Here is a 23,333-nt window from a genome sequence, read left to right as displayed (position 1 = left end):
GAAACGTGTCAGATGAACTGGCTTGTGAGTGTTTTTTTCCTGTTTTCTTCCAGGAGAATGACTGTGGTAGTTTTACGAGTAAGTTGATAATAAGATGCACATAGTTTCCTCACAGTGTCCAACCCGGAGCGGCGAGTGAGAAACAACAGGAAGGAGAGAGGATGAGATAAACCGCCTCCTCTCTCCTTCTCCCCTGCACACGCTCAGCTGACTGAGAGGTAGACGGAGAGTTTATCACCAGCCCGCAGCGAGTTGTAGTTCCTAAATGAAGGATTCATGTTTTCCTCCTACTGGATCACGGTGTCTTTCATTCCCGCAGCAAAGAGGAGGGAGACGCTTCAAGTGTGAGGGAGCTTTCGTTCGCTAGCGGGACCGACGAGGCTGGTGAGTTGAAATCTTGTTTTTGGCTGTCGGATTAATTCCTGCAGAAATAAATAAACCTTCAGCAACAGCTTGTTGACATTTTATGCGGGTTTTCCTATATCATGAGCGAAAATAGACTATTAACTGTTATTAGGCGTCTTACTTTTCCCATTGCGCAACGTGTTCAGCTTTTTAGAACAACTTTAAACAAAAAAACAAAAAAATCAAGACAGCGAGAAACGCCTTCTCAAATGTCAGCTGTGGGAGCCGTGGAGAAGTCTTGGAGCAACACAAATAATAATAAAAACACAACACCGGTGACAGAGAGGCATCCTTTTGCTTTGGACATTCAGACAGTCGTGTGATTTGTGGGATGTTGTGTGCCATTTGTACTCGCGGCGGAACGAAACGAATAAGCCCCCCTGCTCCCTGTCACAGGTTGAAGTGAACCCGAGATATGCGTGACGGAGTAAATGTGCCGAGCGCAGATGGAAGAAGGGGATGGAGTGTGTGTGCGTGTGTCTCTGTGTGTATGTGTGTGTGTGTGTCACAACGAGAAAGATCTGGTGCGTAAGCGACCTGTCATGTATCATTTCCCGTTAACGGGCAGCTCCAGCTATATAGCCACGTGTTGTCAGAGCGGTTGTGTGCGTGTGTTGGGGTTGAGCTTGAACGCACCACAACCCGAAACATGTAATTTCAAGCAAGGCTGCGCCCACAAAATGCACGTTGGATCAATTAGTTACAGGGCTATGTATGGCTGCTCACTCTATGGCTGGGAATCTATTTGCAAAAAGAACACATTAGCGGTGAGTGACAGCCGGTTTCTAATCAGGAGGCTGACGCTGTCACCAGTTATTCCTCTAGCTGCATGGATGATGTATTCAAGAACCAGAGGAGCCCAGGTCGGGGCTCAGTAAACTGATGCACCAGTCGAAACAGCCCTCTTTTGTTCATAAACTGCTCTTCTTGGAGGAAAAAAAAGACTGTGCAAGAGTGCATAAGACAGACCAATACATCAACGTCATAATTTGTTTTTTTATCCTCCCTGTGCAGCCTCATTAAAACGCTGTATGAGGCGACTACTTTGTTGCTTGGGGGGGATCACACCTCTCTCCAGGCAACTTGACATGCTCCCACTCTGCTCTCTGCACGCCTGCCTGTCTCTCTCCATTTCCCTCATCCTTCTGTCTCTCTTTCCTCTTTCTGTTCTGGCTCTTCATTCTCTTTCCTCCTTCATGAGCACCCCCCACTGCCCCCCATCTTGGATCTCCGTCCCAGCAGGAGCGAAGCCGGCTCCCCAGGACTCAGTCTGTCACCTCTAATTTTGAAATTCAGTGACATATTTTACATGTTGCGAGCGCACAAGGCGCTTCAAGGAACGGCCTTAATTACTGTTAAAAAAAAAAGGAAAAAAAAGAAATGAAAAGTTAATTCAGAGTCACACAACAACATGTACATTCTGTATAATGTAGTTGTGATGCCACCCACTCGCAAGCAGCGCAATTTATGTGACTGGAAGCCTGAAGTGACACTTGTATTCTTGCTATCAATCAGTTTAGTGTGTCAGGTGTACGAATGAACATGTCAGGCCGCTATACAACATGCATCAAAAGAAAACCTAACACACTTCCGTGACTCCAGGTGGCACACACATCTCAAAATTATTAAATGCATTTCTAAGATCATTCAGTTTTTGCTCTGTTAGCATCACCTCTGGAGAAAGGCAGCCAGCAGAGACGCTTAAACGCCACATGTTTAAGGTTTTCCTGAGCGCCACGCAAAGGCCAAAACATCAGCCGCTCTCCTAGTTTCACTCGCAACCTCGCACCTTGGGAGAGCTTGCCGCACATTGTCCGTCGGTTCGGGCTGCCTCAGCCGCGTCTGTTGCTTCGTGTGATCCCAGACTGGCCCTGTGATGTTGAGATCAGGTCTCAGTGGGCGTTGGACCATCTGTTCCCAGACTCCTTGTTGGTGCTAAAGAGACTTCCTTGTGCTGCCGCTCATGCTGCTGAATGAATCTGGGATGATGAGATGCCCAAGTGGTGGCACTGCACGATGGATTGGAAGAATCTAACCGCCTCAAAACGTTTAAACGGTGAAAGTGTGAGCAGAGGGGCGTTGTCGAGACAATTATCGTTGGAATGTTGCAAAGTAAATGATTTAACTTATAAGGGAAACCTAGAAACTTCTGACTGGGTAGCAGATAAAAACATTTCAGTATATTGGTGATGGGCCATTAACTCATACTACCATACGTTTACCAAACATATGTTGACGTCCTTGAGGTTAGCGATGTGAGAACACATTTTTAACTGTAAAATGCTCAGATGTTTTCAGTGGACACTGCCTGTCAATCCCAGCCCCAAAATAAATGAATACGTGATCATCATCAAAAATGCTTATGGCTTGTTTATGTTAACTCTGTCCATCGACTACCAGCTGTTAACCAAAAATGCTTCAAAGTATATTTCCATACACAAATTCAGTGATAAAATTGGAAAAGTTAAGGGTTGGATATAGACGGTAACATAATATATTACTCTGTATCTGTACACCTCGTTGTGCAATACTGCATCCCTGCTGCATGTCTCAATCTGGCAGCTGTCGCTACTTGTTGCTAGTCAAGTTGGTGGCGAGTATTCCGTGCTGGATTTGAATATACAGTTGTAGGTTAGTTTAAACAAGGAAAACAATATGAATTTGAAGTTTCGACTGGAGTCTCCCCAGTGGCGCCAGCGTGCATTTCCCCTGGCCTGTGTCCATCTGTAGCTCTCCCTCTGCTGCGGATGAACATTGCCTCTTAGAAAGCGGGCATCCCCCCCGAGTGCCATCAGAGCGTGTGGCATCAGAGCGGTGGCACAGCGCACACGGATTACGCTCTCGCATAAATCTGCTGTCATTTCAAAACTCTCCGTTACAAGCGATTCTCTAATGAGAAGCCCTCCGCTGCTCCCCGCCTGTCTCCCGTTTTTTCGCACCGTTCTCTCTCTTTCTCCGTTCCTTTCATCCGTCGCTCTCTCCCGTCTCTCCCCGTTTAATGGATGTTTTTTGCTGTCAAGGCCTTTTTCTGCCTGTGCGTTTTGCGCGACAGCAGCTGAGAGAATCTGTTTGATGTCAACATGTAGAGAAAAAGGCCTCATATGTAGCAAAAAGGGCCTCGAGACTTAGACTCGGAGGAGCTACTATGCCACTGCAACCTTGGTTTTTTTCATGTCAGTGTTGTGTCCAATTACAGATATCTGTTTCTTAACTTCACAGGCAGAGTTCGACTCTTAAAGTGAGATTTAAAAAAAAAGAAAAAAAAAAGGAACTGTCAGCATACAGTGAGGAGGATAATGAGACACCGGATCAAACAGTCAAGCAGTAGGCTAGTTGGGACCAAGACACTGTATTTGAGAGTGACAAAACAAACTGCCACAAGCAAAATGTTATCATATTAGACCAAATAACCACAGAATAGTGCATTATTAATAGAGCAGCAGGGCTGTGAATAAATGCAATTTGTTTAAACACGTAGATCATTTGCATTGTAATAGGGCAAAATCGAATGAAAAACCTGGAGGGAAATGATCCGAGGCAAGTCTATGATAGAAGACTGTTGCCAGTCTGTGTTAGCGAGTCTACTCTCACATCTAAATCCCTTTTCCCTAACCAGCCAGATATGAAGCCTGCTAAGCATCCCCACATTACCTTTGTCCCCCTCTGCAGACAGAACACATTAAAGCACTGCCCAGGAGGAAAAACAACGTTTGGGAGCGGATCCACATGCTCTAACTTAGTCATAACCCGAGGCCCACTTGGCTGTGCGACTGTCTGTCTGTCTGTCTGGAGACATTGTTATAGTTTTACTGGACCTAACAGGCTCAGCAGGGGAGCGCATTTACTGTGAAAACTCGTTGAGCCACCAGACAGGAGCACGGGAAGCGCATAGAGGGGAGGATGAAGGATGGGCTAGGTTAGACGGCTCGCCAGCAGAGAATGCGGACGGGTGGAGTGGGACATTATGACGCAGAGGTGGACCGGAGGGAGTCGGAATGGACTCAGATGAAATAAGGGGCACAATGGAGAGAGCGGAGTTCGGAGTTGAAGTAGCGAGGCGGGAGGGAAGTTGGGGAAAACAAAAGTGTCGGCGAACGCAGAGGTCATGGCGGGAGAGTCGGCAAGCCTCGTAATCAGATGGACGCAAAAAGCGAGAATGACAAAAATGAAGCGATTACCTTGAGACCAATCAAAGCCATTGTACCAGTTGAATGCAAGGAGCGGCCCTAATCAAAGATGGTGGAGACTGGGGGAGGGAAAACAAGAAGAAGCAAACCAATGGTGATGAATGCAAAGGGTCAGACCAGAGGAGAGTTGGGCAAATTATGAACAAGACGAGCTGAATGGCTAATGGTGTTAGAGTTTAGGAGGGGAACGGGGCAGGTCAAGAGGTGGGAGGAAGAGGAGGCGAGCAGATAAAGTACACCTGTGTCTCCCAAAGCATCATCCCTCCATCTCTCCTCATTTGTCCTCATTATGAAAGGCCGTATTGAAAGAATAATGACTCTTAATCGCTTGTTCTTTGCAAAAATTTAAAATGAGTGTCTGCAAGTGTACGCTCTGAAGATGGATGACTTATGAAAATGCAACGAAGATGCTGCATTAGTTATTTTTCTCAACTTTCTAACCTTTCCAAAATGCACGTAGCACGCAGCAAACATGCTCTCTCTCTCAATTTCTCTCTCTCTCACACTCAGGCTTAATGTAGTCTGTGAGGATCGTTAGCCGAGTTAACGTCCGTGCACTCGGCCCAATGGGAGTTACTGTGTCATTCTCCATGCTCCCCAAAACAGAGATATAGAGATACAGATATAGACCTGCCTCTGGGGAAGACATATGAACACGTACACAAACTAGCGCAGACATGCAGATGTGCACCTCACCTCGTGGCTCTCACAAACCGCGGCAGACGGGGATATTAAGCGTGTCCGTGGTGATGGTTTGAGGGTACCAGTGCTGTCACATCAGATTAGCTTCACAAATGTTTGTCACGCCCATTTTCTCTTGTCATTTACCCCTCTCTCTGTCCTCTTTTTTTTTTTTTTTAGTCTCAAACATCGTCTCACTCTACTTGTTTTTCCAGCAACCCACATCTCTGGGCTCAAATTGCCTGTTGAAATTCATAAGACGAGGATTTTAACAGGAAGTTTCGAGCCCTATCCAAATTTCGTTTCCAATCACCCACTCTCGAGGGCATGTACTGATCCCTACATGCAGCAAAACGTTTCTCCGCGCTTCAAGGCAAGCCTCGGATCAACATATAAATTGATAAGCAGTACAACGCGCTTAATGTCTTGGCTCTCCCCTCCTCCTTCTGTCGATCCAGTGTCATGTCGCTCTGCTTGACAGGGCAGGAAATCAGTCTCATTTCTGCTTTAATTCGTTCTGATCAAACACGTCGCTCTTAATCAGCCCTATTTGATTAGGAGATACGCGTATCACAGCCCACTGGGCAGGTAATGCTTGACACTCTCATATTTCAGTGTGATTGCAGTGTTTTCTTTTTCTTTTTCTTTTTTTTTTCTGAATGTGTGAGTTGGACACACGTGTTATTTCCTGAAGCTGAAGCTAGCCTGTCACCAATAGCACTCGAGCCTTTGTTGCCACCCTTTTCTTCCTTTTCATCTCACATAGACACCGATCAGGCTTAACATTATGACCACCTTCCTGATATTGTGTAGGTCTCCCTTGTGCCTCCAAAGCAGTTGTGACTCAACAAAAAATGGACAAGGGTCTATTTAAAGGGTGTCCTGTGGTGCCTGGTAACAAGATGTTGTTGTGGGGGTCTTTGGGTCCTTTGGGTTGAGAGGAGGGGCCTTTGTGGATCATCCCACAGATACTTGATCAGTTTGAAATCTATTGAATTTTTAACACCTTGTGCTGTTCTTCATGTTTTTTGAGTTGTTCCTGGTCGGGTCTAGGTGGGTGGTACATGCCTAAGTAACATCCACACCAGGTATACCAAGTACCAGGTCAAAAAGTTTCCCAGCAGAACACTGAATTATTACAACATGGTGAACTTTGTAATTTTTCACTTCTCTTCTGTTCTCTCCTCTCCTCACAGAGATATGGGGTGTAGACTCCCAAAGTTGCGGAAGACAGAAGAGAGGCGTAGCCCAGGCAATATCTATTCCACCCTCCGTCGGCCTCAGGTGGAGACTAAAGTTGGAGTGACCTACACCTACCACTTCCTGGATTTCCTGTTGGGGAAAGAAGGTATAATGTAGTGTCAGTCACCTCTGTGTTGAGAGTACTTACACATCTCCATTTAAAGTTATTTTCATTGTTGTTTTTCGAGAGCTTGGGCCCGGCCAGTAAAACCCAGTGAGATATTAGTGTCATGTGACTTGACTTCTCCCACGCATGCATTCTTTAAATAGTCATGTGTTACTTGTTTTATCACCTCTCTATCAAAGAGAAACCAAGATAAACATGAATTCAAACATTTCTAGGTTAAGAAAGCGTTACAGCGAACGTTCAGGATTTTCTTGAGCTCGCAAACCTCCCAGTTTATGTTGCCAGACATAAATGTCTAATGGTTCCCATTTTCATCCAAAAGCAAAGCATGCGTGGTGATACACCTTCAGTAAAAGTCAAAGAAGTCCATCTTGGTTTTAGATAATTAAAGCTGCTATAACTAATATCTTTTTTTAACCGTCATGCTGAATAGGAGGGTTAGTATGTTGACAGTATGCCTTGTTGAAAATGACCCTTCGTAAATACGAACACACACTGTAGAGAGTTATTCAGCATGTTATGTTTTGTTATACGTCCGACATCTCCTACTGTTTTGATCCAGCCTAGCCGGCACGTAACAGATGTTAAAGTTATCGCCTCAGCAGATGAGCAGTGAGTATCTAAAGAGCCAGATTTTTCCCACTAGAACGAATGGGGACCAAAACAGAAGTGGAGATTTCAAGAGATATTATGCAAAATTCACTTCATAAACCTTCATAAGTGTCCCATATGTGTCCCCAGAGCCTGAGGCCCCAGAAGTGAAAGAATTCTGTCACTTCCCTCGCTTGCTCCACTTTTTTGGCGAATGTGTGCTCTAACGAGCAGATCTGACATTTTGCCCTTCTTGGCGTCATGTGGGGCAGTAGATACTACCTTTGACCTGCTCTCTGGATAGATGAACCAACCCTCTAAAATTACAGAGCGGGTGCCATTTTTTTCCCCTCGCAAACACACATGGCAAAGGTACGAGCGAAGCACAGCCGTTGCTGCGTTGTTGGCCGCATCAACGAGCACAGAGGTCTGTTTTTTCTCCCTTCTTCTGAGCCTCTGAAGACCCAGTGGATCGATTTTATTTTTGCTGGAAATGTATCAACAAAACTTCCCCAAGTTTTGCATGTGTGAAGTTAAAAACGAAGACGCCAGCGAAAGCCGTATCCTCTCCCCAAGAGGGCCATAGAGTGGGCGTGGACAGACACAGCTCATTAGCATTTAAAGGTACAGACTAAGAAGCAGCCTGTTCGCAGTAGAGCTCACTGGAGCCACTTTCTGACTGGCTGAAATTCAGGACCGAGGCTGAATTTGGAGTAATACACTTTGAAAACAATGATGTTGAACCTCTGACATCTATATGATATTGTTGAAAAAATGTATAATATGGGACCTTTAAAATAATTGTTTCCTGTATGCTTGACGTGTACATAATCAAGGATTAAATATATCATTCTTGAGGATAAGGATGTTTTTTTTACATTCAGGAAGTTACCATTAACCTAACTTGGCCTTATTTCTAGATACTTTAGATACTAATCTGGACTAACAATCCTTAATCCTATAATCCTGTTTTTTGCTTCAGAGATGACAGTCATACTAATAAATGAGTGAAAGAGGAGTAGGTTTAGACGCAGCCCAAATGAAAAGAACAAGTTTTGGCCATGAAATGCAGCAGGCAGGCTTTATCCAGATCTGACTCACATTTGTCCCGGTTCCAGTCTGGAGGAGGCTCCGAGGAATTCGTCTTCATGTTTGGTCATTCCAAATGAATTCAGAGGAATTAGTTTTACTGAGCGACTCGCTCTGTTTACCGCTTAACTCCGCGTCGCTTTGTCGTCCTCAACTCCTGCTCCGTTTCAATCTCTGTGTGTGTTCCACTCATAAAACAGCCACAGTTGCTATTTCGACGTGTAACCAGTATGAAATGTTTAGGTCAGCAATTCAGCAGAGCTGCTTTTTTTTTTTTTTTTTTTCATACTCTAAGTATCTTGAGGGCTGAAAGTGGCTTATAAGCTGAAGTTGTGTCTGTGTACAGCTCCTGTTGCAGAGTTCAAAGACTTCTCTAATTCTCAGATTCAGCTGGTTTGTGCACAGCGTGGCGAGCCCCTCCAACACCCCCCCCCCCCCCCCCCTCCGTTGCACAATGACAACATGCTACTGTAAAGCCGGTGTGTGTGTTGTGAGGATGCTCCCTATTTGGAAACACGTGTGTGGTTTTGTTCGTGTGCGTTTGCGAATATTAAAGATGGTGTGTCTGATAAACGCGTGGGTGTGCTCATCTCGAGGATGTTTGATGAGAATCCTCCAGAGGCATCCAGTTTCTAAAAATACCACTTCTTCCATTGCGCTGGCGCGGTCTGTGAAGTTGGGAGGAGGAAGAGGGCGATCGGGAGAAATGGATAGTGTTGAATCAGGTATTTAAAAAATAAATAAATAAATAAAATCATCTCTTTTTTTTTTCCCCAGTGTGGCTTAATGTTTTCACGAACCCGCGCTGTGCTCTCTGTCACCTGACAAGCAGAAGCAGGTGCGGGCGGCTCACCGAAATCCTTTTTAGGGGAGTTTCAAATGCAACACTGTAACAGACAGCAGGCGCAGCGCCACAGCCAAGTGGCAGTGGTCCGGTTGCCAGTCGGCTTCATTTTCAGCCAGCCCTGTTATGTTTGGCAAATGGGTCGGGCTGTAGTGTTGGCAGAGAGATGTCTGGCAACCTGACATGGCGGTGGTGACCAAAGCAGACAATAGACATGAGGATTGCTTGTCTTCCTTGTTGCTAAAGGCAGTGGCAGATAAATTGTGTGATCACATGTGCACCAGCACACACACACACACACACACACAGAGAAAGACCACACACACGGTGTCATGCAAGCAGCCGTAGCGGCTCACTCGCGCTCACGCAAAACACTTTATAGCACTTAGTCACCAGAGTTAGTGTTATCTTTCAACAGACAGGCAGGTCATTTATATGGTAAACTCACTGACGCCACCTGAGCTGCTTAAGATTGGTAGGGTCTATTTTAGGATAAACACGGCTACTATGAATCGACTGTGTATGTGTGGCCGTGAGTGGGTATATGTCGGCCCCTTTCCGTCTCTCTCCATTTGTGATAGAGAGACCAAGGGAAGTGAAGGATTCCTGAAGGATTATCTGATTGTTTGTGGAGATTGAGAGACCTCATTCCCAGCAAAGGGATTTATTTGTATTTGTGTGTGTGTCTCTGTGTGTGTGTGTGTGTGTGGGTGGCAGACAGAGGAATCTGTATGTCAGTCCATGACATTGAGGAAACCCACGGTCAAATCCACGCTTTAATTCAATTTGGTTCCCATTAATAATATTATTTCGCCGCCAGCACGACTTGATGACTCCTACACACTAATGAAAAACAAATACATCCGCCGGTGCCCCTGTGAGATATGTGAGACTGGATGGCTCTTTATTAAACTAAATTGCGCTCTCAGGAAGAGGAGCTTAATGTTCGGAATGAAGAGTAGCGCGGCGTGATTTCTAACTCGACCTTTGACCAGTGAGCGATGAAACAATGTGGCTGATTATGGAGTGTCAGCTTTTGGTTTTACGAGGCTCGAACCTCGAACGGCGCTCGAGCTGAAAAGTATTTCTGTGTGACTAAGCCCAGCTCCCTCACGCTGGGCCACAGTGTCTCTGTGGTGAACCGGGGGAGGGCGAGGAGAGCTTGCCCTGAGGTTCACACATGGAACTTATGTTTGATTTGCCAGGTCCATCTCATCATGTGGCCTGAAACCAGTGTCTTAACCTTCATACCTGATTTTAAAATTGTTACGTTGTCACCATTGAGGGACAAAAGTGTCCTCTTCAAAAACGCCCTAAAAACGGCATATGACAAAATATAAAATGAATATAAATTTGTGATGCCATCCCAAACATTGGCATATAAAGGGTTAAAAGTCAGAAATTAATCAAAGCAAAGTGTCTTTGTTTTTTATGATTAGTACTGAAGTGGATTAAAAGAATTATGTAAAAAAAAGTAGAAAAAAATATTAACACATGCCATTTATACGGCATAACAATTTAGGTTACACAGTGTAAAAGTGGAGCATTATGGGATTTGAGTTTGAAATATAAAAATTTTCTACAACATACGCACCTTTGCTAAAAATGATAGCAAAAAGCAAAAAAAATAAATAAAATTGAGAAGGACGCTTTTATCCCTATCGGGGCATGAGGGTTAATCTGCTCAACTGCTTTATTACTCTTTAATCTCAAAGCCTAGGAGCAGTGCATCTAGGTCGTGGTTTATCGAAAAAACAAAAGCTCGAACAGGGTCAGAAGCCGTTTCACTGCTGTAAATGGCTGATCTGGGATTGGGGTTTTATTGTGAAGATGTGCGTATGGTGCCCTCCTGAAACTCACATGACTGAGGGTCAGCAACGACCAAATGAGTGGCTCCTGTAATCTGGAAATTCCCTTGATGTCTTCTCATAATCCCACACAAGTCAAAAGACGCTTTTCCCACAAATCTGAAACAAGGGGTTGGTTGGCAACAAGTCCAGTTGCCCTTTTCTTTCTTATACTGCCATGATCTTCATTATCGCTGCTATAACATTGGTTACTTTAACATGTCAGCATGAACGCAGAGTATAAAGTGTAACAGGCAGGTGTGACATTTCAACCCAGAATCCTTTGTGTCGAAGCTGCGCTCGGATAATGAGCAGAAGAAATGGAGAGAGAGAGAGAAAGCGGAAAACACGGTGTAGAGAGGAGAGGGGGAAAAAAAGGGAGCTGGAAGGGAGGCAGAGTAAAGTCAGAAGGGTGTAACGAAGGCGACTTGAGGGGGAGAGAAGGAACCGCGCTTGAAGCCCAAAGTTGCGGCGAGCGGCCGTCGGGTCTGAGGCGGGGAAGAGCGAGAGAAAGTCGAGAGAAAGAGAGTTAGAGGTGCGAGGGTGAGCGAGCGGGAGTCAGGACTCGGCGGATGTGTGAGGAAGTGAGTTAGGTGTGATGCTGTGTGACTAACGCGGGCCTCTGGAGCAGACAGCGAGGAGCTGAACTCAGATGATGACTTTCTGCTGCCCTGCAGAGACCGAGACCCACTCGGCTCATTAAAACTTACAACATGTGTCTAATTCTCGGCTGTGTGTGCGGGTGTGCGTGTATTGTTGTGGTGGTTTGCACTGCTTTCACCTTTATGTACAGATTTGTGCAGTCGTGTGTGTGTGGACACGAGCGCACAGCAGTGTTGTGGTAGGTATTTCTTGTGTTGACGGAGCGTGATGTATTCCTTCTACCGTACATGATACGTCCCTGCTGTCTGAATCTGTGTGTGATGTATTTGTCTTAGAGGGCAGACGTCGCACACATCCATCAGTTTACATCCGCGCTGCCTGACACGCTTTTCAAGGTGAGCGCAATTTTTTCCGAAAGATTGTTCGTCTCGCTCCAAATTGAAATCATTCAGTCTATTTTTTTTATTATTATTATTATTTACCCGCTTTTCAATCTCATTTGCAAAGATGGCTGAGAGTTTGCTGTGTGTCAAAAGTGAGCCAGCCCGGAGTTCACAGCATCACAAGTACACGGGTACTGTATGTGCCTTAAGCGCCACGCTGTGTTCTCACCACAGCAGACCTTTTTATTCCTCCTGCTTGTGCTCGTCAGCCGTTTTTTGTGAACCCGGCTCTCTTTCTGAGACATTTCTCATAAAGCGGGCGCTCTGGGGAGATCAGACCTCCTTTGCCTGAGCTCAGACACTGACCGACTACTGTCATAACTTGCGGCTGCATTCCATAAACAGCGGGGGAGCTCCTGGCTCCAGGAAGTTGATTATTTTACAGTCACTGTTTTGGCGCATATCCTTGCCCGAAACCTCTGCAAGTCATTAGGAGGCTATTTAAATAAACGTGAACCTCCAGCGAGCGGAGGGATAAGCCTTGAGGGTGGCTGTAAGTAGTAATCCCCATGCATCACCTAGCAGGCTTAGTGCGAAACTCTTTCTTTCTCATGTGTGCGCACAAACAAGGGCAAAAAGATGGCCCGCACACACTCGCTGCGACACCGTGGCACGAATTGCACCGCGAAATGTGCTTTACGGTCACACTCAGAAAGCCAGCGACTTGTGCAAGGAATTAATAAGCCCTTTCAGGCGGCAACTGGAGAGGGATGACTCTCACACCCCGCATGCAGCCTGCGAAAACCCCGGGGGTGAAAGAGTGAGACGTCGATCCGAGCGCGCAGCGGCCGGGACGTGGTCAAAGCTTGCGGGTTGAGACGTAAATAGCGGGACCGACAGCTGAACGGTGTGCCCTTGGACGTGTCCTTATCTTTTCAAAACGCTGCGTACAGATGCAGGTGTTCCCACTCCCCGTAAAACGCACGCTCACTCGCAATCGCTTCGGCGCACGCCTCGAACTCTCCTGAACACGTGCACTCTTTTGCACTTGCATGCTACTGATACTACCTCCCTGCCCTGCCTAGCTGGCACTATAAAACTCCAGCCAGCTTTTCTGCCCCGAGCCGTTCCCATGTTCCCATTCTGGAGCGGAATCGCTGCCTCCCTTTTAAATCCCACAGTGGCAGACAGTATAAATGAAGTCGCTTCCCAGCCTAAAGCGGCTGCATAACACCCTAATAACTTTCTGTGTGCCTTGCCTGAATTAGCTGCGATGCCTCGCCTGCGTCTTGTCGGTGGGTGAGTGCCAGCCGCGCAGAGCTAATGACGGCTAATGACTGTTTACGGTGACAGGATCGTTGTTATCCCCCCCACCACCACCGCCACCACTGCCGCCCTATGCCAGTCTCCAGCTGTTATTATTATTATCACTGTACTGCTTTTGATAAGTCCCCACAGACACCCGTTTAAGTGTTGGCTTGATGAAAAGCTCTCATGGATCCAAGCCGTTATGCCAACGTGACGTGATGGTCACATTTTCTCTTCTCTCTCTTCATTGTTTAACTGGAAATGGGAGTCCGGAAAATGTGGGCTCATGTGCACATACTTCTCATGTGCATTTGTGTGCGCGTGTGTGTGTGTGTGAACACGCCAGATGATGGAGAACAAATTGAAAATGAGATGGCTTGCACATTTCTTTCTTCCCAGTGCGTAGACGCGTGTGTGTGTGCGTGTGTGTGTGTATCTGTGTGTTTTTGTGTGAGTGTCTAGTTAATTTATTCAGGTTATTTTCTCTTCTCCAGACCCATGCAAATGAGATTGAATGGGGAAGGATGACAAGCATTCAGGCACAAACAGACAGCCTCATCTCTCTCTCTGCTCTGCTAACTGCCTTTGCTCTTTCTGGCTGTTTCTTCTCCTTTTCCACCCTTCCCTCTTTCGCACACACACACACACACACACCTGGCTTCACTCAGAAACCCACAGTCACACACGCATGCTGCCTTAAAAGCCCGTAACCAGACAGAAAGCCTCACTACAATGCACCGACCTCAAGAGGGCCGCTCTCACAAACATTGCGCTCTCCTCGGTGGATTTGCCGTGACACTTTGCTTCCATACGATAAGCTCCGCTCTGTAACCACTTCCACTGAAGCGAAAGCATTTCTTAACATTGGGTTTGTTAATAAGGGAACGCGGCTCGGTGTTAGCGATTGCTGCTAATGCCCAACACCCAGGCAGGCAACGTGATGGCATTGTCTCTCGAACCTTTTGATGTATTTGTGCTGGATCTCCGCCGTGGTTAGCCCTATTTAACTTCCCCCACAACCTTCCATACATGCCAGTGCATATCTCTTGCACGCATGCATATCTCCAGAAGTGTGTGCCTTTCAAAAGCCAGACTGTGCCGGTGACAGTGAGGACACAGGCTAATAGTTCTGGTGTAATTAGTTCCTGATTTAGCGTGAAGATGCCATGTGTTGTTGTTCAGCGGGAATTATCATAATGAAACACGCTCCGTCTTTGTTCCTTCATACCCTTTGTCCCCTTCTCTCATTTCCTCTTGTTTTTCAGCCCTCCCCATGTGCTACCTTCCCCCTGCCGCCTGACCCGTCCTCGTCTTCGCCGCATTTTCCCATTGGCCCCTTCTCCTCTAACCTTGTTTCTCTCCCTTCCCTCTCACCCCCGCTCTGCTCCCCAACAGAGGTCTCATCGGTGTCGTCGGTGCTCTGCCTGTCCTCGGTCCGAGAGCTGCCGGTTCAGGTCAGGGAGCTCTACACGCAGGGCTTTGTCCTGGTTGCCGTCCACCCGTTTGTCCACCCCTGCGGCCCCCGCCACGCGCACATCCAGCGGCAGCTCCACCGGGCCGTGCTGGTCCGAGAGACACCGAGGTACGCGAATTAAACGCACCCCACGTCTTCGGCATCACGACCACCTCCAGTTAGGAAACAGCCAGCTGAGATGATCTTAAATGCAGATTAAGATGAACGAGATGATTCATATGCAGCCACTTTTAGCCAATAGTTGGAAGGTGCCAGCTTTTGTGTACTTATTGTTTTGACACGGAAACCAATTGAGACTCATTATCACAAGCTTCCTCGCCTCCTTTGTTTCATTGCGAAATTAACTGCAGATGAGTCAGCCACTTAAAGCAGCTAATTTTATCCCACTACCCCAATTCTTTCACTCTGGCCCATACGTGATAATACACTGTACACTGTCATGTGTAACCCAGTTCTCCCTCTGGTAAAAGTAAAAAACTACAATATTCAGCATCCATGTATGGGCAGAGGCTTCACACTTCAGCACCCAGCATGTCATCACGGAAGTTAATGACAGATCTAACCCATATGCCGCACGTGCACGCAGAGACCTCTTTACACTGTGCCTCACGCTTGAGTGTTCGTCATCATTTATGCAGCCCTGATGGCACATTCATTTGCAGATCTGTTCCATTCTGTGTCGCGTCAAATTTTTCCATTTTCCGCCAACACTTTGCTGCTTGAAGTGTCACGATATGTGTCAGTTTAAGATTAATTCAATAACCGCCACTGGCAGCGAGTTGAGAGATCTGTTTCCCCCCCCAGTTCCTCTAAGTAGTTTATTATCCATGCTAGCGCCATGGCTCTAGGAATGGCAGTGAGGGTGTGTTTTTTTTTTTTTTTTTGGTTAGGCCAAAGTCATGACGCATTTAAAGTCTCTGTATTTTAAGCAAATGCTGCTGATTTCTTTTAGGCTGCTCAAGCACCGAGAGCTGAGACGAATATTAACGGCTAACTTGTTGGTAGCGCCGCCAACAGGTGAAATATTTATTTACTGAAATGTCTCAAAGTCAAATTCATGGCTGGGCGTTGAATCTGACGGATGCATTCATGGTCCAAGGAGTTGCAAAATGCTTCCACTGCCATTGCGAGAACGCTAATTAGTTAGTTGACGTTAGCATTAGCATGTAGCTCAAAGTATGCATGCTTTGTCTACATAGAAAGGTGAAGTCATGTCCCTTCTGATATGCAACCATGGGACCTCATGTGGGGAAAAATATGTACAAGAGACATTGTACTTATCTGCATATGTGACTTATTCATAATTACTACATGGATAGATAGTGATTATAGCACTTCACATACCATTTTCTGGAAAATGATACCTGTGATCCAAACTCAACATGTTTTACTAAACACTCAAACTGTACATAATCAACGCACATCTCTTACAGATCCATGTGGATCTATTCGTTCGCACAACCATGGTCATACAGTATATGTAACTTTTACTTTACGGGCATTCTCCTCAGTCTCAGGAGAACTTGTATACTGTAAACGCACACAAACACACATGCGCTTTAATGCACGGGCAGGTGCCAGCCTGCCCCTTTGATGCCCCTCCTGCCAAGTGGTCCTGCTGCTTCCTGGCACCTGTCACCGTGGAGACGGCTGATTGCATCATCAGTGCCCGCCAGAGGGGAACGGCACACTGAAAGAGAGAAACCATCTCTGCATCCTTTCATCTGCTTTCTTCAGTGATGACCCCCCCCACCCCACCCCCCACCCTTCCCTTTTGCTTTTGTGCCCATCACCCCCCTTCGCCCCCTTTACTCTGCCTTTTATCTCGCCATCGCCGCCACCCCCTTTCATCAAAACCGCTTTAAAAAAATGAAAGAACAAAAATATATCACTGATTTGCTGTTTCAAATCTAGCTGAGAATGTCACTCACGCCTCAGAGCACAAGATATTACCGCGGCCTTCCCCCTGACCTCAATCCAGATCTGAAGAGGCGTATCTGAATACTCCTTTCATGAGAGCGATTTCTGTCTAATAAGTCTTTTGTCGACGCGGTGAATGTGTGCTCTCCTCAAATGGAAAATTCACCCTGCGCCAGAATTGACATTATGTGTCTGCGTGTCATCATTCTGGGTCAATAAGTGTTCGTGAACATGAACATGTCTGCTGCGGGGTCGAGGCTCCTTTAGACGGTTATGGTGCTGGGTGCAATAACTGCTCTGGTTATAATGAACAGGGAAGCTGAAGGAAAGAGTCAAGGGCAATAGCAGCGCCGGAATGTTTGACATTTTCCTCATTCATAGGAGCAGGACAGAAAACCCAAGTGACTGATGTTTATGTTGAGTATGTGTGTTTATTTTTGCTATTACAGCTCAGAGAAGAACCAGCTGAGATGGGCGAGAAATCGCCTGGAGACGGACGTCTGCGTGGCGGGTCACCAGGTTGCTGACCCCGAAGTGATCCAGAGCTACGTCAAGCGGGTGAGTTCTAGTCGTATCTAGTATTCCCCCTTTTAAAATTTCTGAAATTTGGATGAAAATTGTTTGGCAAACAATCTGTCTAGCATCATGTAGCTGGCATCCAGTGAGCGTAAGAGGCTCCATTGTAGAGTTCAGGGCTTCATGTTGCAAGAATTATGTTGCGGAAAGGCGTATCAGGTGAAAAGATGCTATGATAACTGAGGGACCACAGGACGCTCCTCACGTTGTTAAATGATAACAGGGGGACAAAGAAAATCTTGAATTTCCAATTTTATTCTTCAAGGAAGGCACATTTTGCGTTATTTTCACCACAAAAAAAAAAAAAGGAAAAGGAAATTGACATAGAACCCAACCCTCCTTCCCCGCCTCCCTACTTGTTGCAGTGTGTGTGTGTTTTTCCCTTTGTGTGCCCCACGTTGGCGCAGCAGTGCTGTGACAATGAAGGAAAAACATTACGGCGCTCAGAAGGCTACGGGCAACTGGCTGTAATTGTCTGTCTGAGCCATATGGTAACCCTGCCTCTGGTAGTGACACGCAGAGCCTCTCCAATTCAGATGGAGCAAATTTGATTAGAGCTTTCCCATTTTAAAATATTACAGATTTAACAGATTAGAGGGGAGGGGGGGTTAAAATTCATGGCGACGGGAGCAGAGCAAGGAAGAGAGGAGAAACATGCTGGACTCATATTCATGTCCATATCTTTAAAACAAAGGAGGAATGACATGATGAATGGAAGGTTGCTGTACGTACAGTGAACTATAGTAACACTTAACCTTAAGATATCTCGCCGACAGCAGGATCAGAGCTGGCATTTATCAGCTGTTAAACTAAATTTTAGTTCCTCTGCTCGTGAATTCGCCAACAGTCCTACACTGGGAAATGAAAATGCGTTGTATTGAATAGATTTGCATCTGAACACCCAGAGAGCACAAAGGAAAACCTGATTGGATGGAAATGCACATCACTGAATATAATGTGATAGGCTCCGGCAGCGTGACATGAATAACCAATCAGATCCCGCGCTGCCAGAGAGAGTTCGAGATAAGAACCAAGGAGCTGCATCGAGCAGGCAGAGTGACAGGACGGCGTGCGTGTGTGTGTGTGCGCGCATGTGTGTGTGTGCATGCTCAGTTTTGATATTCCATACCTCTGTTTTTCCAGCCACTCACCAGCCTGCCCACTCTCAATCTGTCATCGGACATCAGATAAAACCGCGTGATTGTGCGTAAACTGCGTGTGAGGGTTCCTGCTAAGGGGGGGGGGCTGTTTCCATAAACGGGACGTTTGTGCGTGCGGATGAGTGAAGCGTCAAAAGTAGTGGGTAATAGAGGAAGATGTGTCTCATTATTGTTCGCCGGTAGTTTTCCAATCTGATTTCTCTCCCTGTCGAGCTCGTCTTAAACTGTCAGCGCAAATATCAACTGACAATTAACCACCGCGGCTCCATGGGAGGGAGCGGCGCAGTCACATGTACACACAAATACACACACACGCATACATGGATGCGTTGAAATAATGAGACCCTTTTGTCATTTGAATATTTGATCTTTGCAGATGATTAGGTAGGTTGTTATTTTGCAGACTATCCTCCCTGCATGTGTCAGCCTTTGTTTGTGTGTAAATGAGGCTTTGTTTGTCTGGCTATAGGAGAGCAGGCCGCACGTATTTATCTGTGGAAAGACTTTATTTATGCATCGCTCATATTTATTTTAATGGAGATAAAGGGTGCAAAATAGACGATAACATTGTGTGCAAACGTCTCCCCTACAGATCCAGGATGTAGCGGAGCAAGGGGTGATGTTTGTGGGTTTTCTGCAGCAGCCAGGTGGCGGACCCTGCTTCCTGGGGAACTGGGATCCTGAGGAGCTGTCGTCCTTACATTCAAGCCCTTCGCCCATACACCGACACCCTTTCAGCGCCAGCACCAGCCCGACAGATCCCACAGACCCACATCAAAATGGGCCAGACGCCGATCAGTGCCCTCATGAGCCTCAACACTTAGATCATGGCGATGCAGAATACGACACACGGGACCACAACCCTCTGAAGCCCACCCGCAGCTTAGAGCGCAACACGGAGGAGTCTCCTGAGCAAATTGGCATCAAAGCATCGATGAACGAACCTCAGCGTCACGTCAGATCTGGTGTAGACACGGTTCAGGATGATGCTGAGGGGAACCAGCTTTGTCCGAGCCCTCCAGAAACAACGGGTGCCGTGAGGCAGCAGGAGTGGAGCGTACCTGAAGCTAAACGAAATGCGTCCACAGAGAAACAGTTTAGCCTTCCCAGCCAGAGGGAAAGACGGGGTTCCAGCTCGGACAGCTGGCTCAGCTCTCCAGAACTCGACCACAGCCACGAAAGAAGGTCCAGCTCTGCTTGGCAAGGCAGGGTGACGACACACAACAACAACCACATCAGGTTAAAGGGTTCAGAGAAGGGAGCCACTTCACCACCGTCGCAGGCCAGTAAGTGAGCAGTAGTCCAGTTTGTCAATCATCATCATCATTCCGGTTGCCAAACTTCTATGTTTTTTATTTGTGTGTGTGTGTGTAGGGATGCAGCTGTTTGCGCTGTACAACCACACTGAGGAGCTGAACACCTCTCTGAGGTTCTACTCGCTCAGGGTGCCGCTGCGAGTCCAGAAAGAGACGGGGCTCATCACGGACGTTGACGCGCACTGGCTGGACCACATGACTCAGCATTTCACCAGCGGAGCGCAGCTCATCGACGGGTTCTTCCACCTCAGAGACGATAGCGGTAGGTTCTGTGGCCGTAGCAGTGGAAGTAATGTTGTGTGAGGAAAAACGTTCAAAGTAACACACAAGAAACACGAGAATCTCGGCAGTACAGTATTTTTCAAATCTCGGTTCACTCTGAGAATGTAACACCCATGTCAATTTTAGCTCAGCGTTGGTCTCCACCAACAACTGAGGGAAATATCTGACTCATTAGCTCCTACAGACTCTACAGCTCTCACCAGCTGGTTGTTAGCGTTAGCTCCGGTCTGGTGATGGATCCATAACATGCAGGGAGTTAGTCAAAACTTCTGGCACTGAGAGAACAGATACACTAAACCAAATACTGAAGTTATAAGGCATGAAGCCAAAATTAGCGGAAAGCTGCAAAAAAATGCTCCCTAAGGCTAAGGGGATCTGTAGAGTCGGGCTGTAAATTAGCTTTTGATCACCTGCCAATGTAAATGTCTCCAATCCGCCTGATTGCTTGACGAGGTGAGAAGGCTGCTCAGGCTGTAGATCCCCGCTTCACTGCGGGGTAGTGGATGATATGCATGGTGTTAGGTGGCACAAGTCCACGGCTCACACTGTTAAGTCACTGTGCAGCCACCCGTGGAATAAGCGGGCTTAAGCCAAGGGGAACAGGGGAGCCGTGGTGAGAGATTGGAGAATGGAGATTAGTTCTTAGTTCCTGTTTGAATCGCGTGCATCCTCCCGGGTTTATCTGGCTGCAATTTGTTTCCCTCCAGACAACGGTGTCTCGTCCGTGGACAGCGTGTTCATCTTCCAGAGCTCTGCAGAGGAGACCGCAAACACCTCGTACGATGCCATCGTGGTTGAGCAGTGGACCGTTGTGGATGTGAGGGTTTTTTTTGAAACGCTGAATAAGACAGTGACCTTGAAATCCTTCAGAGTTCAATGAGAATGCAGATAAAACATATTTGCACTTCCAGTCTTGTTTCTAAGCACAATTTCGTCCAGTGTTGCTGCTCTTTTTTTTTTTTATCTCTACATGTATGATTGTGTACCACTGTATGAGTCCTTTGCTGTGTCTGTGTGTGCAGGGTGTTGTGGTGAAGACAGACTACATCCCACTGCTCCAGTCTTTAGCCCCGTACGGATGGCGACTTATGTGTGTGTTGCCCACGCCGATCGTCAAGACAAACAGGCGAGAAAAACGCAACCATTCACCACTAAAGCCACGGCTAATTACTGCTTTGTTAATTTTATCGTCCTTTGTCTAAGACGTTGCCGGTCCAATTCTTCCTGGGATTAGGGCCGACAGTCTAACTTGGATACTGAGGACAGATGGAGCAGAGATCTGACAAATTGTGATCATATGCCCATCTCTGCATGAAACCTCTTTTGAAATCTGCCGGAGCTGCAAGAAAACAAAAACGGCACCGAACCGCATTTGTCTTGTAACCTGTCACTTCACCAACCAGCAGCCTGAATTTGAGCACATGTAGCGAGAAGCGTTAGCGAGCGCCTCCTCGCATTGCGGCGTGGCAGGTAACAGTGGTTAAAGTGCTGCTGTTTTCTTTGTGCAGTGACGGGAGTTTGTCGACCAAGCAAATCCTCTTCCTTCAGAGACCCGTTCTGCAGCGCAAGAGAAAAGACTTCAAGGTTCGTCTTCCCTGTTTCTGCCGTCTTTAGCGACAAACCTGTCACCTGCCTCTGATGTGCCTTTAGGGCACGTTCCTTTATGTCACAGAAGGTGCCATTAAAAAAAAGTCACGTTACTAAATATGGGATGTACAGCGAATATAAACCCGCTCAGGAGAAGTCTAATAATAGGCGAGTGGTTGGCCTCAAACTGTACAGGAAAAAGGCATCAGTGAAGGAGGCTTTGTTGTGTTTTGTCAGGTGTCTGGGGAGAGCGAAAGAAAAAGACATGACACAAAGCGCTAAAGTGTCTCAAACACATCTGTTTGATTTCAGATGCTGAGCCTCAGGGGTCGCGGCAAGGCAAAGAAAAACTCCGCCGGAGAAACGCTAGAGGAGAAAGAGGACGCGTCCCCCGTGACAGAGACCGAGATGGACAGGCTGAGGAGAAACAAGAAAGGGGAGGAAGAAGCAGAGGGAAGGAAGAGCGGGGACAGCGGAAGGAGCGAGAGCCTTCAGAGGGGTGGCGAGGAGAGGGAAGAGGACGCGCGACAACATCAAACGGGCTTCTCCTTCCTCTCGGAGAGCAGGGCTTCTGTCGAAGACCGGGAAGAGGAGACTGACATTGATAGGATGCTGCTGTCCGCGCAGGAGAAGTCGGTGAGATGGACAGATTTCTGCCAGGGAGATGATGGGGGGATCAAGGAGGAGGTGAAGACTGAAGAGCGGATCAAACAGCAGCTGTTTTCCGGTGTCTGTTGACACATTTGGCACAAAGCGGGCGAAGGGAACCGAAACTTGCTCAGTTTACTTAAAAAATAATAAAAAAAAATAATAAAAAGTAGGATCTTTTCAATGTTTCCGTTCCTCTGTGGACAGCCCAGATGTAGTCAGGTATACGCTGTATCTAGATTGCTTCTATCTGCTCCGTTTATGGCGTCAACGCACGCCGTCGAGGTCGTAGCTCCTGTAAATGGCAAGAGTGCCGTGCAGTTCTCTGCTTTGGGTCAGTGCTGCTATTTGATGTGTCTTTATTTCGCACCGTGCCTGTTCGAGGCTATACAGTGCAACCTAGAGCTAGACTCCAGTCGAAGCCTTAAGTATCGTTTCCTCTCAGACGGCTGTACTTTACGACTTACTCGTCACAGAACTGGGAGTTTTGATTTCTCTGGGCTCGCTGTATTTTTATATGCAAAGATTATGATCATTTAAGAGAAAAACACAAGAGGGGGAGAAAAAGAGAAGAAGGCTGAAACGATGAATGCATTACGTCGTGTATTAGAGTGTGGATCGATGCGAGTACAGTGATGTCAAGTAATTGCAGCCTTTTGAAAAGTGTCTTGATTCTGTAGTTTGTTTTTTGTTTCATTATCAGTACATATCTAGCAGCAGGTACAGAGTAAAATACATCGAACTGTTTCAAATCTTAGTCTCTCACTGTGGAAATCAGAAATACACCCTGAGTCTGGTTCTAAATAAAAAGATTTTCGATGCAAATTTTGGGAACATCACAAATTCTCTCCAAACCTGGTTAAATATAATCAGATGTCTGTGTGACGATACCCTACACGAGGCCACCGACAACGTTCCTTTTTTCTAATTTGTCACTCTGGAAAATATGTCACTTAGTCGGCTATTTATTACTCTATTCCTGGGCCACCTGTGTTGTGTATAAGTAGCGTAACATGTTAATATAAAAACAAGGTCAATAAAGTGTTTTAAAACAACAACAACA

At 46.6% G+C, this 23,333-nt stretch overlaps 1 protein-coding gene across 1 annotated transcript; it reads left to right on the top strand.

Annotated features, from left to right (window-relative positions):
- Nucleotides 1–96: 96 nt before the first annotated feature.
- Nucleotides 97–23,328, top strand: rftn1a (raftlin, lipid raft linker 1a). Its single transcript, XM_047605323.1, has 11 exons — nucleotides 97–218; nucleotides 320–384; nucleotides 6,470–6,621; nucleotides 14,703–14,889; nucleotides 17,151–17,259; nucleotides 19,030–19,723; nucleotides 19,812–20,015; nucleotides 20,743–20,852; nucleotides 21,058–21,161; nucleotides 21,544–21,619; nucleotides 21,935–23,328. Exons 3-11 carry the CDS (start codon nucleotides 6,474–6,476, stop codon nucleotides 22,358–22,360), a joined length of 2,058 nt encoding a protein of 685 aa, XP_047461279.1. The 5' UTR covers nucleotides 97–218; nucleotides 320–384; nucleotides 6,470–6,473; the 3' UTR covers nucleotides 22,361–23,328.
- The last annotated feature ends 5 nt before the right edge of the window (nucleotides 23,329–23,333 follow it).

The sequence above is a fragment of the Mugil cephalus genome, chromosome 14 (genome assembly GCF_022458985.1).
Source record: "Mugil cephalus isolate CIBA_MC_2020 chromosome 14, CIBA_Mcephalus_1.1, whole genome shotgun sequence".
NCBI lineage: Eukaryota > Metazoa > Chordata > Actinopteri > Mugiliformes > Mugilidae > Mugil > Mugil cephalus.
This window is presented reverse-complemented; position numbering and strand designations above follow the sequence as displayed.

Coding starts and splice junctions, on each gene's coding strand:
- rftn1a (XM_047605323.1), top strand. CDS start 6,474: ATGGGGTGTAGACTCCCAAAGTTGCGGAAGACAGAAGAGAGGCGTAGC. Junction 14,890..17,150: donor CTGGTCCGAGAGACACCGAG/GTACGCGAATTA, acceptor TTGCTATTACAG/CTCAGAGAAGAACCAGCTGA. Junction 17,260..19,029: donor TCCAGAGCTACGTCAAGCGG/GTGAGTTCTAGT, acceptor TCTCCCCTACAG/ATCCAGGATGTAGCGGAGCA.